We start from the raw sequence: 16,204 nt of genomic DNA, 5'->3' as shown, positions 1-16,204 counted from the left end.
TTTAAGCTGATTCATTCTGCAAGGATTCCCAAAGGGATGAAAATTATGCTCCTGGCAGACAAACAGGGCAGGAGATATCATGGACAAAGGGGCACTGGTGGGGCAGAGGTGGTAATGCCAGAGTTTGTACAGAGCCAGAAAAAAAGATTGTGTGTACAGCCAGCAAATACGTCCTCCTTCATCAATGTGGTTTTATTTCAAGGAGGTCACTGCTAACAAAATTCATCTCTTTGCTCCTAACTCCTTCATCTCCGTGCATGAGACCCACTGTCGTAACTGATGGGCAAAATGAAGCAAGGAGGACATCTGCCCCTGCCCGCTCAGCTGGAGCTGAGAACTAACCCAGAAAAGAGGGGGTCTCCTTGAAATAAGCCATATACTAAGATCTCTACCCCGGTACCCATTTTTCAAGCCGCATGGCTTTCCTAGTGATGGGATCACTCCACTAAGAGGCACAAAGGAGCTCTGCAGTGCAGAGTGGGAACAGCAAAGCGTGCCACTAATCCAGGCAACGCAAACACTCCACGGTGACAAACTCCCGAAGTCTGGCTGTTAGATGCCTTCTGAAGAAGGACATGAAACATTTTCCACTGCATTAGGGATCTGTCCAGGGAAGGACAGCAGCAGACCCTCATCCTACCTGGGTGAGGTAGTAGATGTGGGTGTGATGCACTGAGTGGAGGGTATTGACAGCACCTCGGAAGGTGTAGATCTGCTGGTGAGGGTCTCCGACGAGGATTATGCCGCATGTCTGTGACAGCACAATATCCATGATGGCTGCAGGAAAACATCGGAGCATTAAGGGGGAGCCTACTTATAAACTAAGAGTGAACTGTACAATCTCTCTTGCCTGTACAGAGGCAAGATCTCTTGCCTGATGACTCACAGCATATAAGAAGGGGTCAACACAGCTGCAGGAGACAAGTTGGGGAGCAGCAAAGGGAAGTGCGCAGCTGACTGGGAGCTCTACAAACATCCTCCCACTATTTTAGTCTGATGGTATTTTTTTCCTGGCCTGCAGCTGCACAACATCTTAATCCCACATGTGTGAGCCCAGCACAAATCCACCCCCCATCTCCAGCCACCCGGACGCGCTGCGTGTGTGCACGCTGATTCAGCGCGTGCCTCAGAAAGCCCTTCGGTCCTCTTCGACCAAGCCTGCCCAAGGCTCAGGCATGCTGGCAGATCAACCGCTTGCATCACACGCAGCTGCGAAAGCACAGCCAAACCCCTGCAAGACCAGGTCTCCAGTGAGTACAGGTGGGAGATGGTCTGATGAAGCCTTTGAGATGATTTAATATGTGCTGAAAACACCGGGCCTTCTGCCCCGCTTCTTTTGCTCCTCAGCACACAGTTCGGTCCACTTAGATCCCTTTGCAGAACCAATTCAACTTGCTTTGCAACAGAGAGCTACTCCCCATATCCCCGGCAAAGAAAGTCAGCAGCTTTCTGCTATGTGACTCAGGAATCCCCGGGTGCAAGGAACGGGCAAGACTTGCGCCCAGGGCCAGGGCAGGATGGAGCAGCTCTGCTGTTCTGAGAGCTGAAGTGTTTAATGTCTCGCCACTCTTGTAATAAACCATGTCCTCGGCTATGCTGGTATTCTGTTTTTCTCTGGTAGCAGCAAAACAATAGCAAAAGGGCCTGGATGGCATGTCTGGATGCCCAAAGCAGCTGAAAGCAACCCCTCAAGCTGATGCACATGTACTCTTGTAGCCTGCTTACAAGCTGCCTTACTGAATTTGCAAGGATCTGGGACCCAGCGATGGGTCAGTTATAATGTTACAGCTGAGTGGCATAATTTTTTTCAATTGTGCTACTTCTCACACACCCCTGAGCACAGGAACATCCTCTCTGTAAAGTGCTTAGGAAGGCTGCAGGTCTGTCTCCTGTCACCGCTCACCTCGAGTGCAGTCCTGTGCTTCATCGACAAAAATGGCATCATATCCTGAGATCTGAGGCTTGCTGAGCTGCCAAAGTTTCAAATACCCTGATAGAAAGAACAAGGTATGTCAGCAAGAGGGTAATTTTCTCATCGTAAAACACCATGATCTCTAAAACGGGTCCGTTTAAAAAAAAAAAATATTTCTGGCCCTACTTCTTGCTTGGAATTTGCATGACATTTGGAGGGGCTGCAAAAATCTCTGTTGCTCCCAGATGTTGCTGTCTCCCTTGGCTGTATGAAGGATGAAAAAAACCCCAACCTTAAACAACCTGACTGCACTGGAGGAAGGCAGCTACGCTGATGACTCCAAAGCTCTTAACGCACAAAGAAAACGACAAGGAAGAAGGTTTTCCCCAGTACAAACCACCTCTGGCACCATCCGCACACAAGCTAAGAAGCAAGAGGAAAGGACGTGCCGGCAGCAGCAAGGAACAAACACTCGCTGTTAGCGCTCGTCCACCCACTGTCTCACCCATTATTTCTATGATTTTGCTGCCATCACACACAGCTGAGTAGTTCCACCACCAAACAGGAAAAAAGAACAACCTTCCAGCCTTTGGGACTGTTTTGAGCTCCCTGGTGAGCTAGTGGCAGGAGAACTCAAATTTTATACTTTTTGATGCTCGTTCTTGGTACACAGCCAGGAATAAGAAGTATGAATCCGTTCAGTTTTCTACTACAGCTCTTCATCTGAAGGCTATTTGACATCTGTCCTCTCTTACCATCACAAGGTATCCTGTATTTCTTCTCTACGTCTTCATCCAGCTTCTTCATGTTGTGCCATATGTCCTTCGCCTCTTTCACGTTGATCTAGAAAGAGAAAACAGAAGGGTCTGGATAGATCGCTTTGACCAGAGAAACAGTCCAGGCACAGCAGATCTTGAAAGGCTTCTCTGAAGGCTTCTCTGAAGCCTGTCTCCTCCTACTTCTCTTCTGTGTCACCACCAGTTAACTTTCTATCCTCAACACAGTCTTTTCCAGATGCAGCCCTTTGAAAAGAACATTTCTTTGGCTCAGCTATTAGGACAGTGTAATACAATACCCCCTAACTTCTGCACATTAACACAGACCTTGTGTTTATTTTGGCCTCTCTGGACAGCTTGCAAGGTGCTTAAAGGTATTTAGTATTTCGAGGCTGTCAATTCATTCCCTGCCAGAAATAACGACTGGAAATTGGATTTCTGCTAGTTGGGCTGGATCTGGTCAGATGTGACCAATGCGGAGCAGAAAGGCTAATTTTCTCCACAACTCCAGCCCACGTTGTTTGCAAGGTCAGTGCTGTCCTTTTAAGTGTTGCTGAGATGTCTGTACTCTAAATGAGAATTTTTGGGTTTGGCACTGCGTATCAAAATGACTACAAAAACGTTTCTTGCCTTTACATGCAATATCACAACGCCATTCAGGCAGTGATATAAATGCAATCTCTTCTCTTTGCCTTGTAGGGAAGAAACATGTGCACTGAGCAGAGACAGTGATACTCTCTAGAAACCAGCTGAGCAAACAGGGAGAACAAACAGGCCCCAGTTTCTTTGGGTTTGTCACCAGAGGAAAAAAAGATTTTGACAGTCAGTTCTTACAGCTGAAGCACAAATAACCATGAACTATGAGAGATGTGGGAGAACTACAGCCCCTTCTAAACCTTGCAGCCCAAGTCCTGCTTCATCTCAGATACTCACTTGCTTTTCTGCTTGACTGACACGATTTATGTTGCCATGCGTATTTTTGAACCAAATAGGAGTATGCTCTTCACAGATCTCTTCATCTGAAGAGGCGAAAAAGTTTTCAAGGGTCTGCAAGATCATTTTCCCTCTTATGAACAGAGATTGTCCCTCGCAGTTCTGGATAAGGGGACACAGAGAGTAAACCGACATCTTGGAGAAGTTCACCTTGCTTTTTTCTTTATAGCTGTGCCACAGATGACAAAAAATAAGAGAGACGTTGAATCACACATGAAAAGCCTACTGGAAAAGCAAGCTCACTTTTGCTTCTGTTGCACACTAACACTTGCAGAAGCTCTGTTTTAGACACCCACTTTGACCTAGTAATGGAATATCTTTAAAATCTGCACATATTTATCCTCACTATATTCCTGGTGGAAGCACAAACTTGTTCACTTTATAGATTTTATAGATGAAAAGTTGAGCCAGAGAGATATTCCTATCATTCACCCCTGCAACTACAGCTTGTTTTCAGAGCCAGGTAAGAGGATTCCCCTCTTCTTCTGTGTTGTGGCTCATTTTCCCTTCTGTCTGCAGTTTAGATATGCCAGCATAATTGGTGAATAGAATAGAATACAATAGACTATTTCAGTTGGAAGGGACCTACAGTGATCATCTAGTCCAACTGCCTGACCACTTTGGGGCTGACCAAAGGTCAAAGCGTGTCGTTAAGGGCACTGTCCAAATGTCTCTGAAACACTGACAGGCTTGGGGCATCGACCACCTCTCTAGGAAGCCTGTTAATGTTTGACGACCCTCTCGGTAAAGAAATGCTTCCTGATGTCCAGTCTGAATCTCCCCCGATGCAGCTTTGAACCATTCCCATGTGTTCTGTCCCTGGATCTCAGGGAGAAGAGCTCAGCACCTCCCTCTCCACGTCCCCTCCTCAGGAAGCTGCCGAGAGCCATGAGGTCACCCCTCAGCCTCCTTTTCTCCCATCTAGACAAACCCAAAGTCCTCAGCTGCTCCTCGTAGGCCATTCCTTCCAGCCCTTTCACCGGTTTTGTTGCCCTCCTCTGGACGCATTCAAGGACCTTCACGTCCTTTTTAAATTGTGAGGCCCAGCACTGCATGCAGCACTCACGGTGAGGGTACACCAACGCTGAATACAGCGGGATCATCCCCTCTCTTGGCCGGCTGGTTGTGCTGTGTTTGATGTGGTTTGCCCTCTCGGCTGCTATTGAGCTTGCTGTTGACGTGCACCCCAAGATCCCTTTCTGCAGGGCTGCTCTCCAGCCACTCAGCTCCCAGTTTATACTCGTGCCCGGCATTACTCCATCCTAGGTGCAGGATCCGGCATTTGGACTTGTTAAATTTCATCCCATTAATCATAGCCCAATGCTCCAATCTATCTAGAGCCGCCCAATGCTCCAATCTCTCTCGAGCTGTCTGCAAGGCATCTTGTCCCTCAAGAGAGTCAACAGCACTCTGCTGGTGGTGCCAGAAACTATCATTAGAACAACTGAGGTTAAGAAAACCCCTCCTCTTCTAAAGAAAAGCAGCATTTAGAGTGGTTGTACCACTGAAGCGTAAATTGGAAATGGGAAAAAGCCATTCTCAGTGGCTTTCTATCTCCCTGTGAAGTGCTCCTTGGCTACAAACTCAGGCAGGATGAACAGCCCCCAAAACAGCACTGGGGCTTATGTCAACATGGCCTATGCCAGAGCAGTGCAATGAATCTGCTTCCCCAGGCTCACGTGGATGCTAAAATCACTGGCCCATCCAATCTGAAGGAATTTGGAAACCGTAAATCACAGTCTGGCTTGAAGCAAGTGAAAGAAATAATTTCTCCCACTGTTTTTGCTTCCTCAGGTCCTGAAGGCTTACTTCAAAACCAAACCTTCCTTTCCTGACATGTCTTTTTCCTGCTCCCCTGGCTTTCAATGAAGGAATGTAAAACCCCCACTCACTATTTGCCGACACTTCCAAATGCTAACGAATGGAAAGTCCTGCACGTAACGTTTCTGGGGAAGATACTTTTTCCCCTGTCTGCAACAGCTTTGTTAAATGTCACGTAAAGGAAATTCAGATCAGCAAACTTCTCCGCGTACTTGACCAAGGTTGAGGTCTTTCCTGTACCTGGAGAACAGAAGAAAGCAAACAAAAAGCATCCAGAGTCAGGTATGAAAGAATCCGCACACCTCTCATCAGCTTTACCTTCCCCCTCCTGCTGTCCTAACTGCACAGGACTATTTGCAGCTAATGGGAATTTATTCACTGACTCAACTCAAATCAGGAGCTGTGGGGCAAAGTAGCTTTGAAAAATTAGTCTGCAGCCAAAAAGCCTTTAAAAAGAAGTATCTTTTTATCCCCCAATATTCTAGAAGTCTGAGCATACATGAAGGTACTGGTTCTCTTGAAGGGCTCTGCACATTTCCTTCTTTGTCCCTTTTCGTATCCTCAGCGATGACACAGCGTCAGCAAACTTTGTCACCGTGCTGTTCACGCTTCTCCCAGATGACTCGGGAACGTTAGGCAGAGCAGGTCCCAGCACAGGTCTCTGCAGGACTCCAGCGCTTGCCACTCTCCGTGCGGAAAACTGACCATCTGCTCCTATTTTTGCTTCACCCACGAGGACCATCTTTTACCATTTTGCCTGGTACAGATATTGGTCTTGCTGGTAGATTGCTCCCACGCCTCCCTGTACAGCTCCGCTACCACGGCAGTTTTCACACTCAGCTACTGGTTCAGCCACTTCACCCTTGAGTTCCTTTACATCTTCTGGGCGATGCAGTCCCGATCATGAAACGAACGGTACCAACGCGTATTTGATCCGCAACCCTTCCCATGTGAAGGTGAGACTGACCCTCTGGTGGACCCCCTATAGAGAACAATCCTGAAGCCGGTCCTTTCCAAGACCTTCTACAAGCAACACAGATGCAGATTTAGCTTTTCTGCCATCACATAGTTCACTCTAAGGCATCCTTTACACCGCAGTAAGCTAACAGATGCTTTGGCAAGCAGCCTCATCCACACGTTTGAAAAAGGATTACGAGTCTTTCATGCTTTTTGCTAGCGGTTCCTCGAGCTTTTTTTCTGCCCTGCCTTGTTGCCGTTCCACGTAACCTGTCAAAGCTGATGAACGTTCCTGTTTTTGTCACTTGGACGCAGTGACTCTATACAAACGTAAGAAACCACCATTAGTGGCTTCTTTACCGTGGTGCTTAGGACACGGACGTGTCCTTTTGCAAGCCTTTCGGGCAGAGAGCATGCATTACGCCTGAGCCCCCAGTGCGGCGGCTTTAAAGGAAACTCTCTGCAGGTGGAGGGAGACGATTTACTTTTCCTTTTCTTTTTAAATAGGCTCCCTCAATTTTATGCAATTCCCCTTTTCAAAACAGTGTGCAAGAGCAGAAGATTTCTTGGCTTGTGTTGCTCTTACAGAGATGCTAAATCTAAATAAGTACGAGCGACTCTGTCCAGTGGCCTGTGGGCAATAACACTGCGAAACAGGCTGGGCATGCGACGAAGCAGCACACGGAGAGTTGCTTCTCCTCTCTGGGTTCCCCGACAAGCTGCTCTGGGCAGTCATCGACAGCACCCAAACACTCGGTTTCGGTATCGTGTCTGCATACGACATTTACCCAGCTTGCATGGGAGTAACCACCACCATGCTTCCCATTCCTATTTCTCTGCAAAAGCTTGCTCTGATTTTTTGTATTGATTAAAAGTAAGGTTGTTTCCTCTGGTATCTGCACAGTTCCTTGGACAGAAGAAGCAGGGAGAGTAGGAGAAGAATTAGAGGTTATGCATTTCTTCTTGCAACATAATTTTTGGCTCTTACCTGCAAATGCCATAATTTTCACTATTTGACCATGCTCAATTTTGTGATTCAAAATCCTTTGCTGTTCATGGGTCAGCTTTATTTCAGGCAAGCTACTAAAATCAGAAAAAAACAGAGCAAAAGGAATGAAGAAAATAAATCCTCCTACCTAAACCAAACAAACTGACTAACAGCAGAAGGAAACCAATGAATGATTTATCCCATCCCACAATCAGGAAGGTGGCACTGGAGCAACTTGGTTATTGGGCAAATGAGAAAAGCAGGGAACAAGTAAAGATTGGAGATAGCAAAAATAAAAATTAAACCTTGGGGAAGCTTACATAGGAAAAGATCTTCTCAAGGGCCCTAAGCCATGCTTTAAAAATGAATTTGGCACCCCAGCTCCTTAGGCTTATTGAAAACAAACAGCGACTTGGGTTTGGGGTGTTTTGTTGCTTTTGAGAGCACGTACCTTAAATCGCTCTCCGATTTCTCAGCATGTAGGACAGATCAATTACCCTTGCCTCTCAGGGGAGCCGAGAGCTTTGATTAACATTAAGAAAGTCATTCAGCGCTGCCGGCTGGAGTGCAATTGTTTTATTCAAAAAGGTCTGAAACCTGTAATCAGCCAACACTGTGAACCATCTCTTCGCACAGGGTCCTCCCCGATAGCATGCGTAAGGGCGGAAAGCCTTGTTTAAGTATCCTTGACGTTTCACAGCTGGCAGTTAGGTGGCTGCCCCCAGGATGCATCTTTTAGTGAACAAGCAAAATCTGTTCAGAAAAAGACTTCAAATGGAAGGGTAGAATGAAAGGGCTGGGAAACCAAGAAGCACTGAAACCCAGCATCTGTTTATCTTTGATTTATTTTTTTTGTTACCACCTCTCACTGTTGTACCTCGGATCATCGGTGATTTTATTGGCTTTCTCTTTGCTAGACCTCTGCGGCAGATGAAAGCACAACTGTTCCCCTTCTGTAGGTAAGGACAAGGAAGCTAAATGACTCAACCCAGGATAATTACAGCAGAAAGAGAACCAAGCCTGGATCTCCACAGGCCAGGAAAGCGTTTCACTCCTTCCTGTCCTTTCCTTCTAGGCAGCAAGCTACCAACCAATACTAATTTATAAGAGATAGATAGATAGATAGATAGATAAAAAACAGTTAGTATATAACAGTTATCCAACAGGATTCAGAAAACAGATCCAAATCAATATCCTGTGGCTGGTATCTCGTTTCCTCCCGTGCACAGAAAGCAGCGTTTATAAATGAACGGCCACATTATTTGTGGTACAGTAACATCACCAGCAAGCCAGCCCCCGTTTTGGCTGACTGCAGCTTGCAGCGTTCTAGAGGAACACACTGTTAAAATTAAAGCAGGCACTCTCCCCTCCTTCCAGAGCTTTTTATCCATAGGGAGAGCGGTCATTTGGGAACGTATTTTGGGGTGATTTGGGCTCTGCAAAACTTCAGCGGCCGTTGCACTGGAGCGCACAGAACTGTGTTCCGCTGATACACAGACCCACTGGTGAATAAGGACTTTTAAATTCAGTCAGTGCTTGGTAATTCAGTTTTTACCGATTTAAGGCCTGATTCTGGTTTTCCTCTGAGAATTCAGGGAGAAGATGGCAAGGAGCAGAATAAGGTTTTGTACTAATCCTTATGAATCTCAGAGTCTTATCAACCAGTCCCTGCCGTGAAACATTTGCTCCCCCTCCAAGGTTCAGCACTCCATCAGGGCCCTGCGTACTTAGGTGCATTGCTCGGCTCACGTAAAAGAGCATTACCTTGACCATAAGTCTTGTCTACAGCGTGAAACCGGTGTTTCCTCTTTTACTGTCTCCATAGTTACAGAAGAATTTTCCATCAGATACAAGCAGTAGAAAATATTGTAATGGATCCTGGTAGAAAGGACAAAAGAGAATTTATCATTGAGAAATCATCAATACCAAATTAAACCTCTGCAGCCACCTAATAGACCGCCAACATCTTGAATACTTCCAACAGAACAATGCGCAAAGCCTCAGGCACTCAGGAAGATGCAGGAGACAATATTAATATTTTAAAGTGCCGTTAGTTATACCTTGAAAAGTGACTGCAAAGGCACCACGGGGACAGCTCTGTGACCTCTCCCTCAGTCCTGCTAGGTTTGTGTTTCAGGCTCTGCCATGCAAACGTGACCTGGGATCAGAATCCACAGGATGCTTTTGCTCTCCTGAATCACAGGAGGCGCAGGACGGATCACTACCTACATGCAATGGGTGCCCATGGGACTTGTAGCGTGATTTAAGAGGAGTGAAGTGAGCAACTGGCCTCAGGAAGGTAATAACTGCATTAAATTGTTGCAGCTGATGTGCACCTATTTCTAATCAGAAAGTTTCTACAGTTGCTTTAAAACCTGCTTTTGTTTCTGAAAAAAATTCTTTTTCTTGAACACTACTTCCCAAAAAGCAAGCGGACTATGAAACAGTCTAGGAATCAAAGCAAATCTGAAGGCAGTGCTCCTGAATGTTCCTGCAAAAAGCTAGGGATGTGCACACTGTTCCTGACAAACTGCATGCACCGAGGAACTGAAGAACCCTAACCAAGAGGAACATCATTGCTCCTGAGCATATATTCACTGTATATAGAATCATGGAATCGTTTAGGTTGGAAAAGACCTTTAAGATCATCAAGTCCAACCATTAACCCAGCACTGCCAAGGCCACCACTAAACCATGTCCCTAAGCACCACGGCTACCCTTCTTTTAAATCCCCCCAGGGATGGGGACTCAGCCCCTGCCCTGGGCAGCCTGGGCCAGGGCCTGACAGCCCTTTGGGGGAAGAAGTTTTTCCCAATACCCAACCCAACCCTGCCCTGGCGCAGCTTGAGGCCGTTCCCTCTCGTCCCATCGCTTGTTCCTGGGGAGCAGAGACCGACCCCCCCCGGCTCCAGCCTCCTTTCAGGCCGTTGCAGAGAGCGATGAGGGCTCCCCTCAGCCTCCTCTTCTCCAGGCTGAGCCCCCCCAGCTCCCCCAGCCGCTCCTCCCCAGCCTTGTGCTCCAGCCCCTGCCCCAGCCTCGCTGCCCTGCTCTGGCCATGCTCCAGCCCCTCCGTGGCCGCCCTGGGGTGAGGGGCCTAAAGCAGATATTACGTATCGCCATGCCTAGAAAGAGGCAGGCAGGCAGGCAGCATCTCCCCACTCCTTACCTGTTAGTGATTGTGATGTTCCTGTCTCTCATCGCGTACAGCAGCGTGGCCATGCAATAAAGCGTCTCGGTCACCTCCACAATGGAGAGGGTAGAGTAGGGTCTCTGCAGACACGCCATCAGCTTCTGGATGTCGCTGATGCCATCAGAGAAAAGCACCATGACTGCAATTATGGCCCACATGTTCTCAGGCTGGTATAAGCAACAACAAGAAAGAGTGAGCAAAAAGTTTTGAGCCTTTAGGAGCAGGGAAACCCTGCTTCAACACTGAAAAAAAACTTATGCCATGATGAATAGGTAAATCCTCTTCAGTCACCTTGAATAGTACCAAATAACACTGCAAAGGGAAAACTTTAGACGCAGGAGGGCAGATAGGACCTTAAAGCACCAGCAGTTGTTAAACCTTTTAAATAAACCGGTTAATAGCGGTTAAACCTACCCCTGTCTTGCTCTGTAAATTCGGCAGTTTGTTGGCGATGCAGACTTCAGCCTTTGAGAAGAGGTGATGACTCTTCAAACACCGGAGAACCGCACTGGGATCCACCTTCCAGCCAGTGGGTATGGCAGACACGCACCTGCGCAGAATGGAAACAGCAGCGTTTGCAAAGAAGATTTATCCAGTGAGTTTATTCTCCAAATAAATAATGCCTTCTCCAAAGAACCATCAGTCAGGCTGCAGTTAAGTGTAACTATACCATGCTTTGTGCCCCACACGTTTGACTGGATGCATTCAGCAGTGAGGCTGCAAGGTGCTGAACTTGGATTTCCAGCCCTAGTTCTTGTGCCTAGAGCCGTTTAGACAATTCGTTCCCGGTTCTGTTACACAGACACGTGCTTAAATACTTTGCTGCATCAAGCCCTTAGTCTGCAAGTTCATCCTGGCTGTCTCAAAGTCTCCTTCTGGAAGACGGATCTACCTTGCTCTTAACCCAATTTGACTCCACTTTGCACCACTTAACTGCCATACAAAATTGCCCTCTAGACTACAGAGATCTGAACAGAGCGCTTGCTTTTATCAGAGACCCATCTTGGGCTTGGGCTTGCTGCTGAGCTGTGATTGATAAGTCAGTGTGGGTCCAGGAAAGCAGCCTTTCAGGAAAGGAAAAGAAGAAAATACATTGGAGATAGGAGGGATGAGGAAGAAGAGCTCACACTCTCTACAAGATATTTGTAGCTAAATCCAGCTAAATCCAGGAGATGCTGAGCCACTCTGAGACCCTGGCTGATCTGGAGATGGAAAAGCAGTGCTGACATGACAGATCCCGAAATGTAAAGCGATGCTAAAAGGGACGCTTAAACTGAGTCTCACTCTCTCCAGCATAGTCACCCTGCAGGAAGCAACCACGTAACATCTCCCAAGCTTGTTGTTGGGTGCCAGAAGGCAGCAAGCGACAGGACAGCCCAGCCTTTTTTGATTTTGTCATCTAACGCTTCTCTTGGAGCTCCTGGCAGCTCCTCTCAATTGATGTACCCAACCTGGCTGTGCTCTGACAAACAGGTCCATCTCCAAAACCTTCCTTTGAGCCTCCAAATCCAGCCTGTGGAAAGCTTGCAGCTGTTTGCCTCTTGCTCAGGCTCTCCTCACCCCTTTCCTTCTTCGGTGCAACAACCATCTCCCCACCCTCCAAGAGGCAACACCATCCAAGGCAGAAGGCCACCACCAAGACTGTTCTTCTGCCGCCTCTTCCCAGTCCGTGTTCAGCTCCTCCATCTCCTCAGACATTAGCACAAGGCCATCCCTGCCCCAGGCTTTGCAGCCTCTCCCTCACTTATCCATCACTCGCTAATGAAATCAGGGAAACTGCAGAAGGGACTTTGGAAGCCATCTGCTCAAAGCAGCGATGACTTTAAAGTTTGGTCGTTTGCCCAGCTGAGGTCTGAGCATCTCCAAGGATGGAAATTCCCCACCTCTCTGGGCCAGCCTTTGACCACGTTCCTAATATCTAACTGGATTTCCTATGCTCTCGTCCTCTCACTGTGCACCTGCAAAAAGAGTTTGGCATCATGCTCTCCACAGCCCCTCATTAGGCAGGGAAAGACAGCAATTAGATCCCCTTTCCACCTTCTCATCTCCAGATTTCATCCTCTATTTGTACACCATGTCCTCCCAACACAATAAACAAGAGGAAAGGAAGGGTTTTTTACCTATTTCTAGAACCCTATTAGTGATTTTTACTGTTCCTTCCTCATCTTCTTGTACGTCTCCCACCTGTTTAGAAGACAAACCCATTTCTCTCCTGGCAATTCACAGGATAAAATGGAAGAAGACCCAACGCAAGGAAGGTCTGAGGATCTACAGGTACAAAGTCAAGTGCTGAAGTGGACTCACCTGATCAGCCCCAACACACATTCTTCTTGCTCCTTTGTTATGGCGAAATCCTCCAAGACCCGTTCAACTCTGCGCAGGGCCGTGTCCTCCTTCATTAGGTACCGATGGTACAGCTTTTTCCAAGGAATGAACTAGAATGTGAAGCATATACCACCATCTTTCATCTCACAGCATTGGAAAATAGGTTTCTTCTGGCAATAAGCTAATCAACGTGACTTCCAAAGAAGACCTAGAGTTCAATAAGTCCCTGTAGCTTGATGGAAACAGGTACCTAGCATGAGATGGGGAAGGAAAGAGGAAACAGAGGAAAGAGAGGAAGACTTGTTCCTCATAGCCTGCAAACATGTCTATAAAAGACTTTTTTTCTAGAATGACGGGAACAGCCTGATGCTGGTTCAGTTTCAAACGTCAAAGCATTAAAGGAACGGGGATATTTTCATCGCTATTGCACAGATCTGCTCTGAGCGGGGTCTGAGTGCTTAAAATCCCTGTGTCCACAAAGCCCTACCCTCCCACAGCCTGCTGTTTGGACTTCTTTGGTAAAAACAGACAGAGCGCTGCCTTTTAGGCTGTGTTACGGAGTGAAGAGCAGATCTGGGAGAGGACTTGAGCACACTGAGCATTCAATGCATGCATTTTCTATGCATATCTCTAGCTCTTCAGGCTCAAAGCATGCACACTGTGCTGATAAAGCACTGAGTGCAGGACACCTCCTGCATTCTGTCCAGCCTTACCCATTCGAATTTATCGGAAGGGCATGAACAAAAACTTGGACCTCGACAAAAATTTGGGCTGTGATCAGTCCCCCACCACTCTGAGACAGCCTCTGTACAAGCTGAGGATTTCCAGTGTGAGTGGTGAGCAAGTCCAGTGGTGCCAGCTGTCTCCGAGCCACCTTTAATTGAAGTGCAGAGATCCTCTCTGCGGCCAAAACAACTGCCCGTGGGTTCACGACTGTTTGTACTGTGAGGGCCTTGACTGCAGATGAACCAAGCTCCATAAAAACAGAGTTAAAGACCTTTCCTCTAAACTTGTTTGACTACAGGAGACACCACACGTACACAGGCTGGGGGACAGTGACATACACCGGCCACGAGAGGACACTGCCCAGTCTGGTAGCCAGAATTTCCTGTGTGATCCCTGTCAGAAAAAAAGGCTGCAAGGAAAGCAGCGAAGGAGGATTTTGTGGAGTCTTACAGGATGCTCTCTTTCCATGTATGGGAAGAATGCATCAAGGGAAGTTACCCCAAAATTGATCTTCTGATACAGGCTGGCATCTGAAGATGCCACTGTAGTCCTGAAGACCAAAAAATGACAAAAGACCTCATAAGAAAGGATGTGGGCATTAGGGAACAATAAGGGGATTTACGGGAACAAAGAGAGACAGGCACAGCATGGATGCTCCTACAGCAACACATGCAGCCACAAGACTAAGACAGAACAGAGCAGCAGGAGATGGGACAGGCTCAAATCAACATCACAGCAGTCCTTACCAGCGGATCACTGATTATCTCCCTCCAGCAGCGACACACCAGGCTCAGGTTCTGATACAGATCAGTCACTGGTAGGAAAGCAAAGATGTTCCTAAGGACTTCAACAGGCAGCTTGTCAATACTTCCCTGAGGCACTTCCCAGTTCCGAGTCCCCAGGAGTCCGTAGTGTGCATCAGGGACTGGTTCGATTTCCATATCATCAAGTTCCTGCTTGATCTGGCTGCATTCTGGATGAACCACCATTGGCTTCTTCTCAGGCTCACCCCACAAATCGTACTCTGGCTTGGGAACGCCAGCAGCTCCAGTGGACAGAGACCGTTTTCTGGAGCTTTTCCTGGGAGCTGGTACAAGGTCCTCATCTTCCAGAAAGGAGCAGGAATCACAGCCGATCACAGTAGATACACTGCTGAAGGAATCATCAGCTTCTGTGAAGATGGGATCCAGTAGCTCTTCTTTGATTCTACTGTTATTCGTCCTACTGGCACCTACTTGTTGTGTCTGAGAGGTCCTGAAGTAATCAGTGATGTTCTTCTGCTGACCCTGGCCTGCAGAAAGAGGAAGAGCATGAGCGAAGTCAACAGAAACAAGCGCAAAGCGCACTGCTCCTAACTGAGCTAACAAGGAGACCAGAGGTTGTGTAAGGTGGTAGTTATTTCCACAGGGTTCCTCACAGATGTATGAGCTTACTACAGGTGAGCTGTCCTGCTTCATATCGCTTCTCTGGCAAGCTGTAGAAGTCAAGAGAACAACATTCATCTCTTTGCACTGTCCATATAATCTGGGCACTGTCAAGGTACCCCTGACACCTCCACTAGCTTCTAGAAAAAGAAATGGTCTGCCTAACAATCTCTCAGATCAACAATCCTTAGCTACATAACACAGCAGACGTGGGTTGAACAGAAACACAGCTGCAGAATGAATTCATGGGAGATATTTCCACTAGCCAAAGGAACAGAAATAGAAAGGAAAGAAAATGCAAGACTTGAGTTGTTGTGGTGTGCCTCGGACGGAGGTTGGGCTCCAAGCAGCTATTTATTGTTCTTAACCTGGTGAACAAGAAGCACACTAAGATTTTAGAAAAGCTTCAGGGTTTAACTACTGCTTCGCACCATGAGAAGGTCACAGCACCAAGCCTCCAGCAGGCTGCTCCTACCACAGTATAAGAGAGATCAACGCCTTTAAGAGGATAAACAGCCATTTCTTGCCAGATACTTCCTGGCTGCAACGTCATAAAACGCTGGAGACCGTAAATGAAACCGAAACTTGGCAAGAGACTGCTCTCAGCAGCCTCTCTCTCTGACAGCCACACAGTCCACGGAGCACACAGACTAAACTTACCAGCACTGATGGTATTCCTTCTGTCCAGCTCCTAGTCTGCAACATATCCTGATGCTCAGCTAAGAGGCAACTCGAGAAGAACAAAATCACAAGCAGCTACTGCTGATTTTAATGCCTTTTATTTCCGGATGCTCATGAAGGCAGAGCTTAAAGAGGTCTGATTTGCCAGACACTTGCTGCTTAAAAAGAACAGCTGCCCTGCCAATGTCTAAATCCAATATCCTAACACCTGCAGCATCTAAGATTACTAGATTTTTAAAAGTGAGCTAGCCAAAGATACTGCCACTATGAAAGTGGGAAAGAAAAATCTGTCTATGAGCACAGAGCCTAAGACGCTGGTGTCTTGTCCTGGCTCCCCAGCAGATGTTCTCTGTGAAGAGACTCAGCTCACACCAAGGTACAGAGAGATTCCCAAGCCTCCCAGGGAAACAC

The 16,204-nt window shown here is 47.3% G+C and overlaps 1 protein-coding gene across 5 annotated transcripts in view; it reads right to left on the bottom strand.

Moving 5' to 3' along the window:
- Positions 1–16,204, bottom strand: part of FBH1 (F-box DNA helicase 1) — a 32,052-nt gene that overhangs the window by 12,023 nt on the left and 3,825 nt on the right. For 4 of the 5 annotated variants that reach the window (XM_082308643.1, XM_082308642.1, XM_082308644.1 and 1 more), the window contains exons 5-15: positions 14,435–14,979; positions 12,942–13,072; positions 11,052–11,187; positions 10,614–10,804; positions 9,212–9,325; positions 7,448–7,542; positions 5,574–5,742; positions 3,622–3,850; positions 2,668–2,755; positions 1,904–1,990; positions 641–777 (exon numbers count right to left, since the gene is read on the bottom strand). In XM_082308643.1, the coding sequence (XP_082164769.1) occupies positions 641–777; positions 1,904–1,990; positions 2,668–2,755; positions 3,622–3,850; positions 5,574–5,742; positions 7,448–7,542; positions 9,212–9,325; positions 10,614–10,804; positions 11,052–11,187; positions 12,942–13,072; positions 14,435–14,979 (1,922 nt within the window). The remainder of the gene's footprint in view (positions 1–640; positions 778–1,903; positions 1,991–2,667; positions 2,756–3,621; positions 3,851–5,573; positions 5,743–7,447; positions 7,543–9,211; positions 9,326–10,613; positions 10,805–11,051; positions 11,188–12,941; positions 13,073–14,434; positions 14,980–16,204) is intronic. The other variant, XM_082308645.1, reaches the window with a different exon arrangement.

This window comes from Platalea leucorodia (genome assembly GCF_965183815.1).
Source record: "Platalea leucorodia genome assembly, chromosome: 4".
Lineage (NCBI taxonomy): Eukaryota > Metazoa > Chordata > Aves > Pelecaniformes > Threskiornithidae > Platalea > Platalea leucorodia.
Note: the sequence above shows the minus strand (reverse complement) of the source record. Positions and strands in the feature narration are given on the sequence as shown.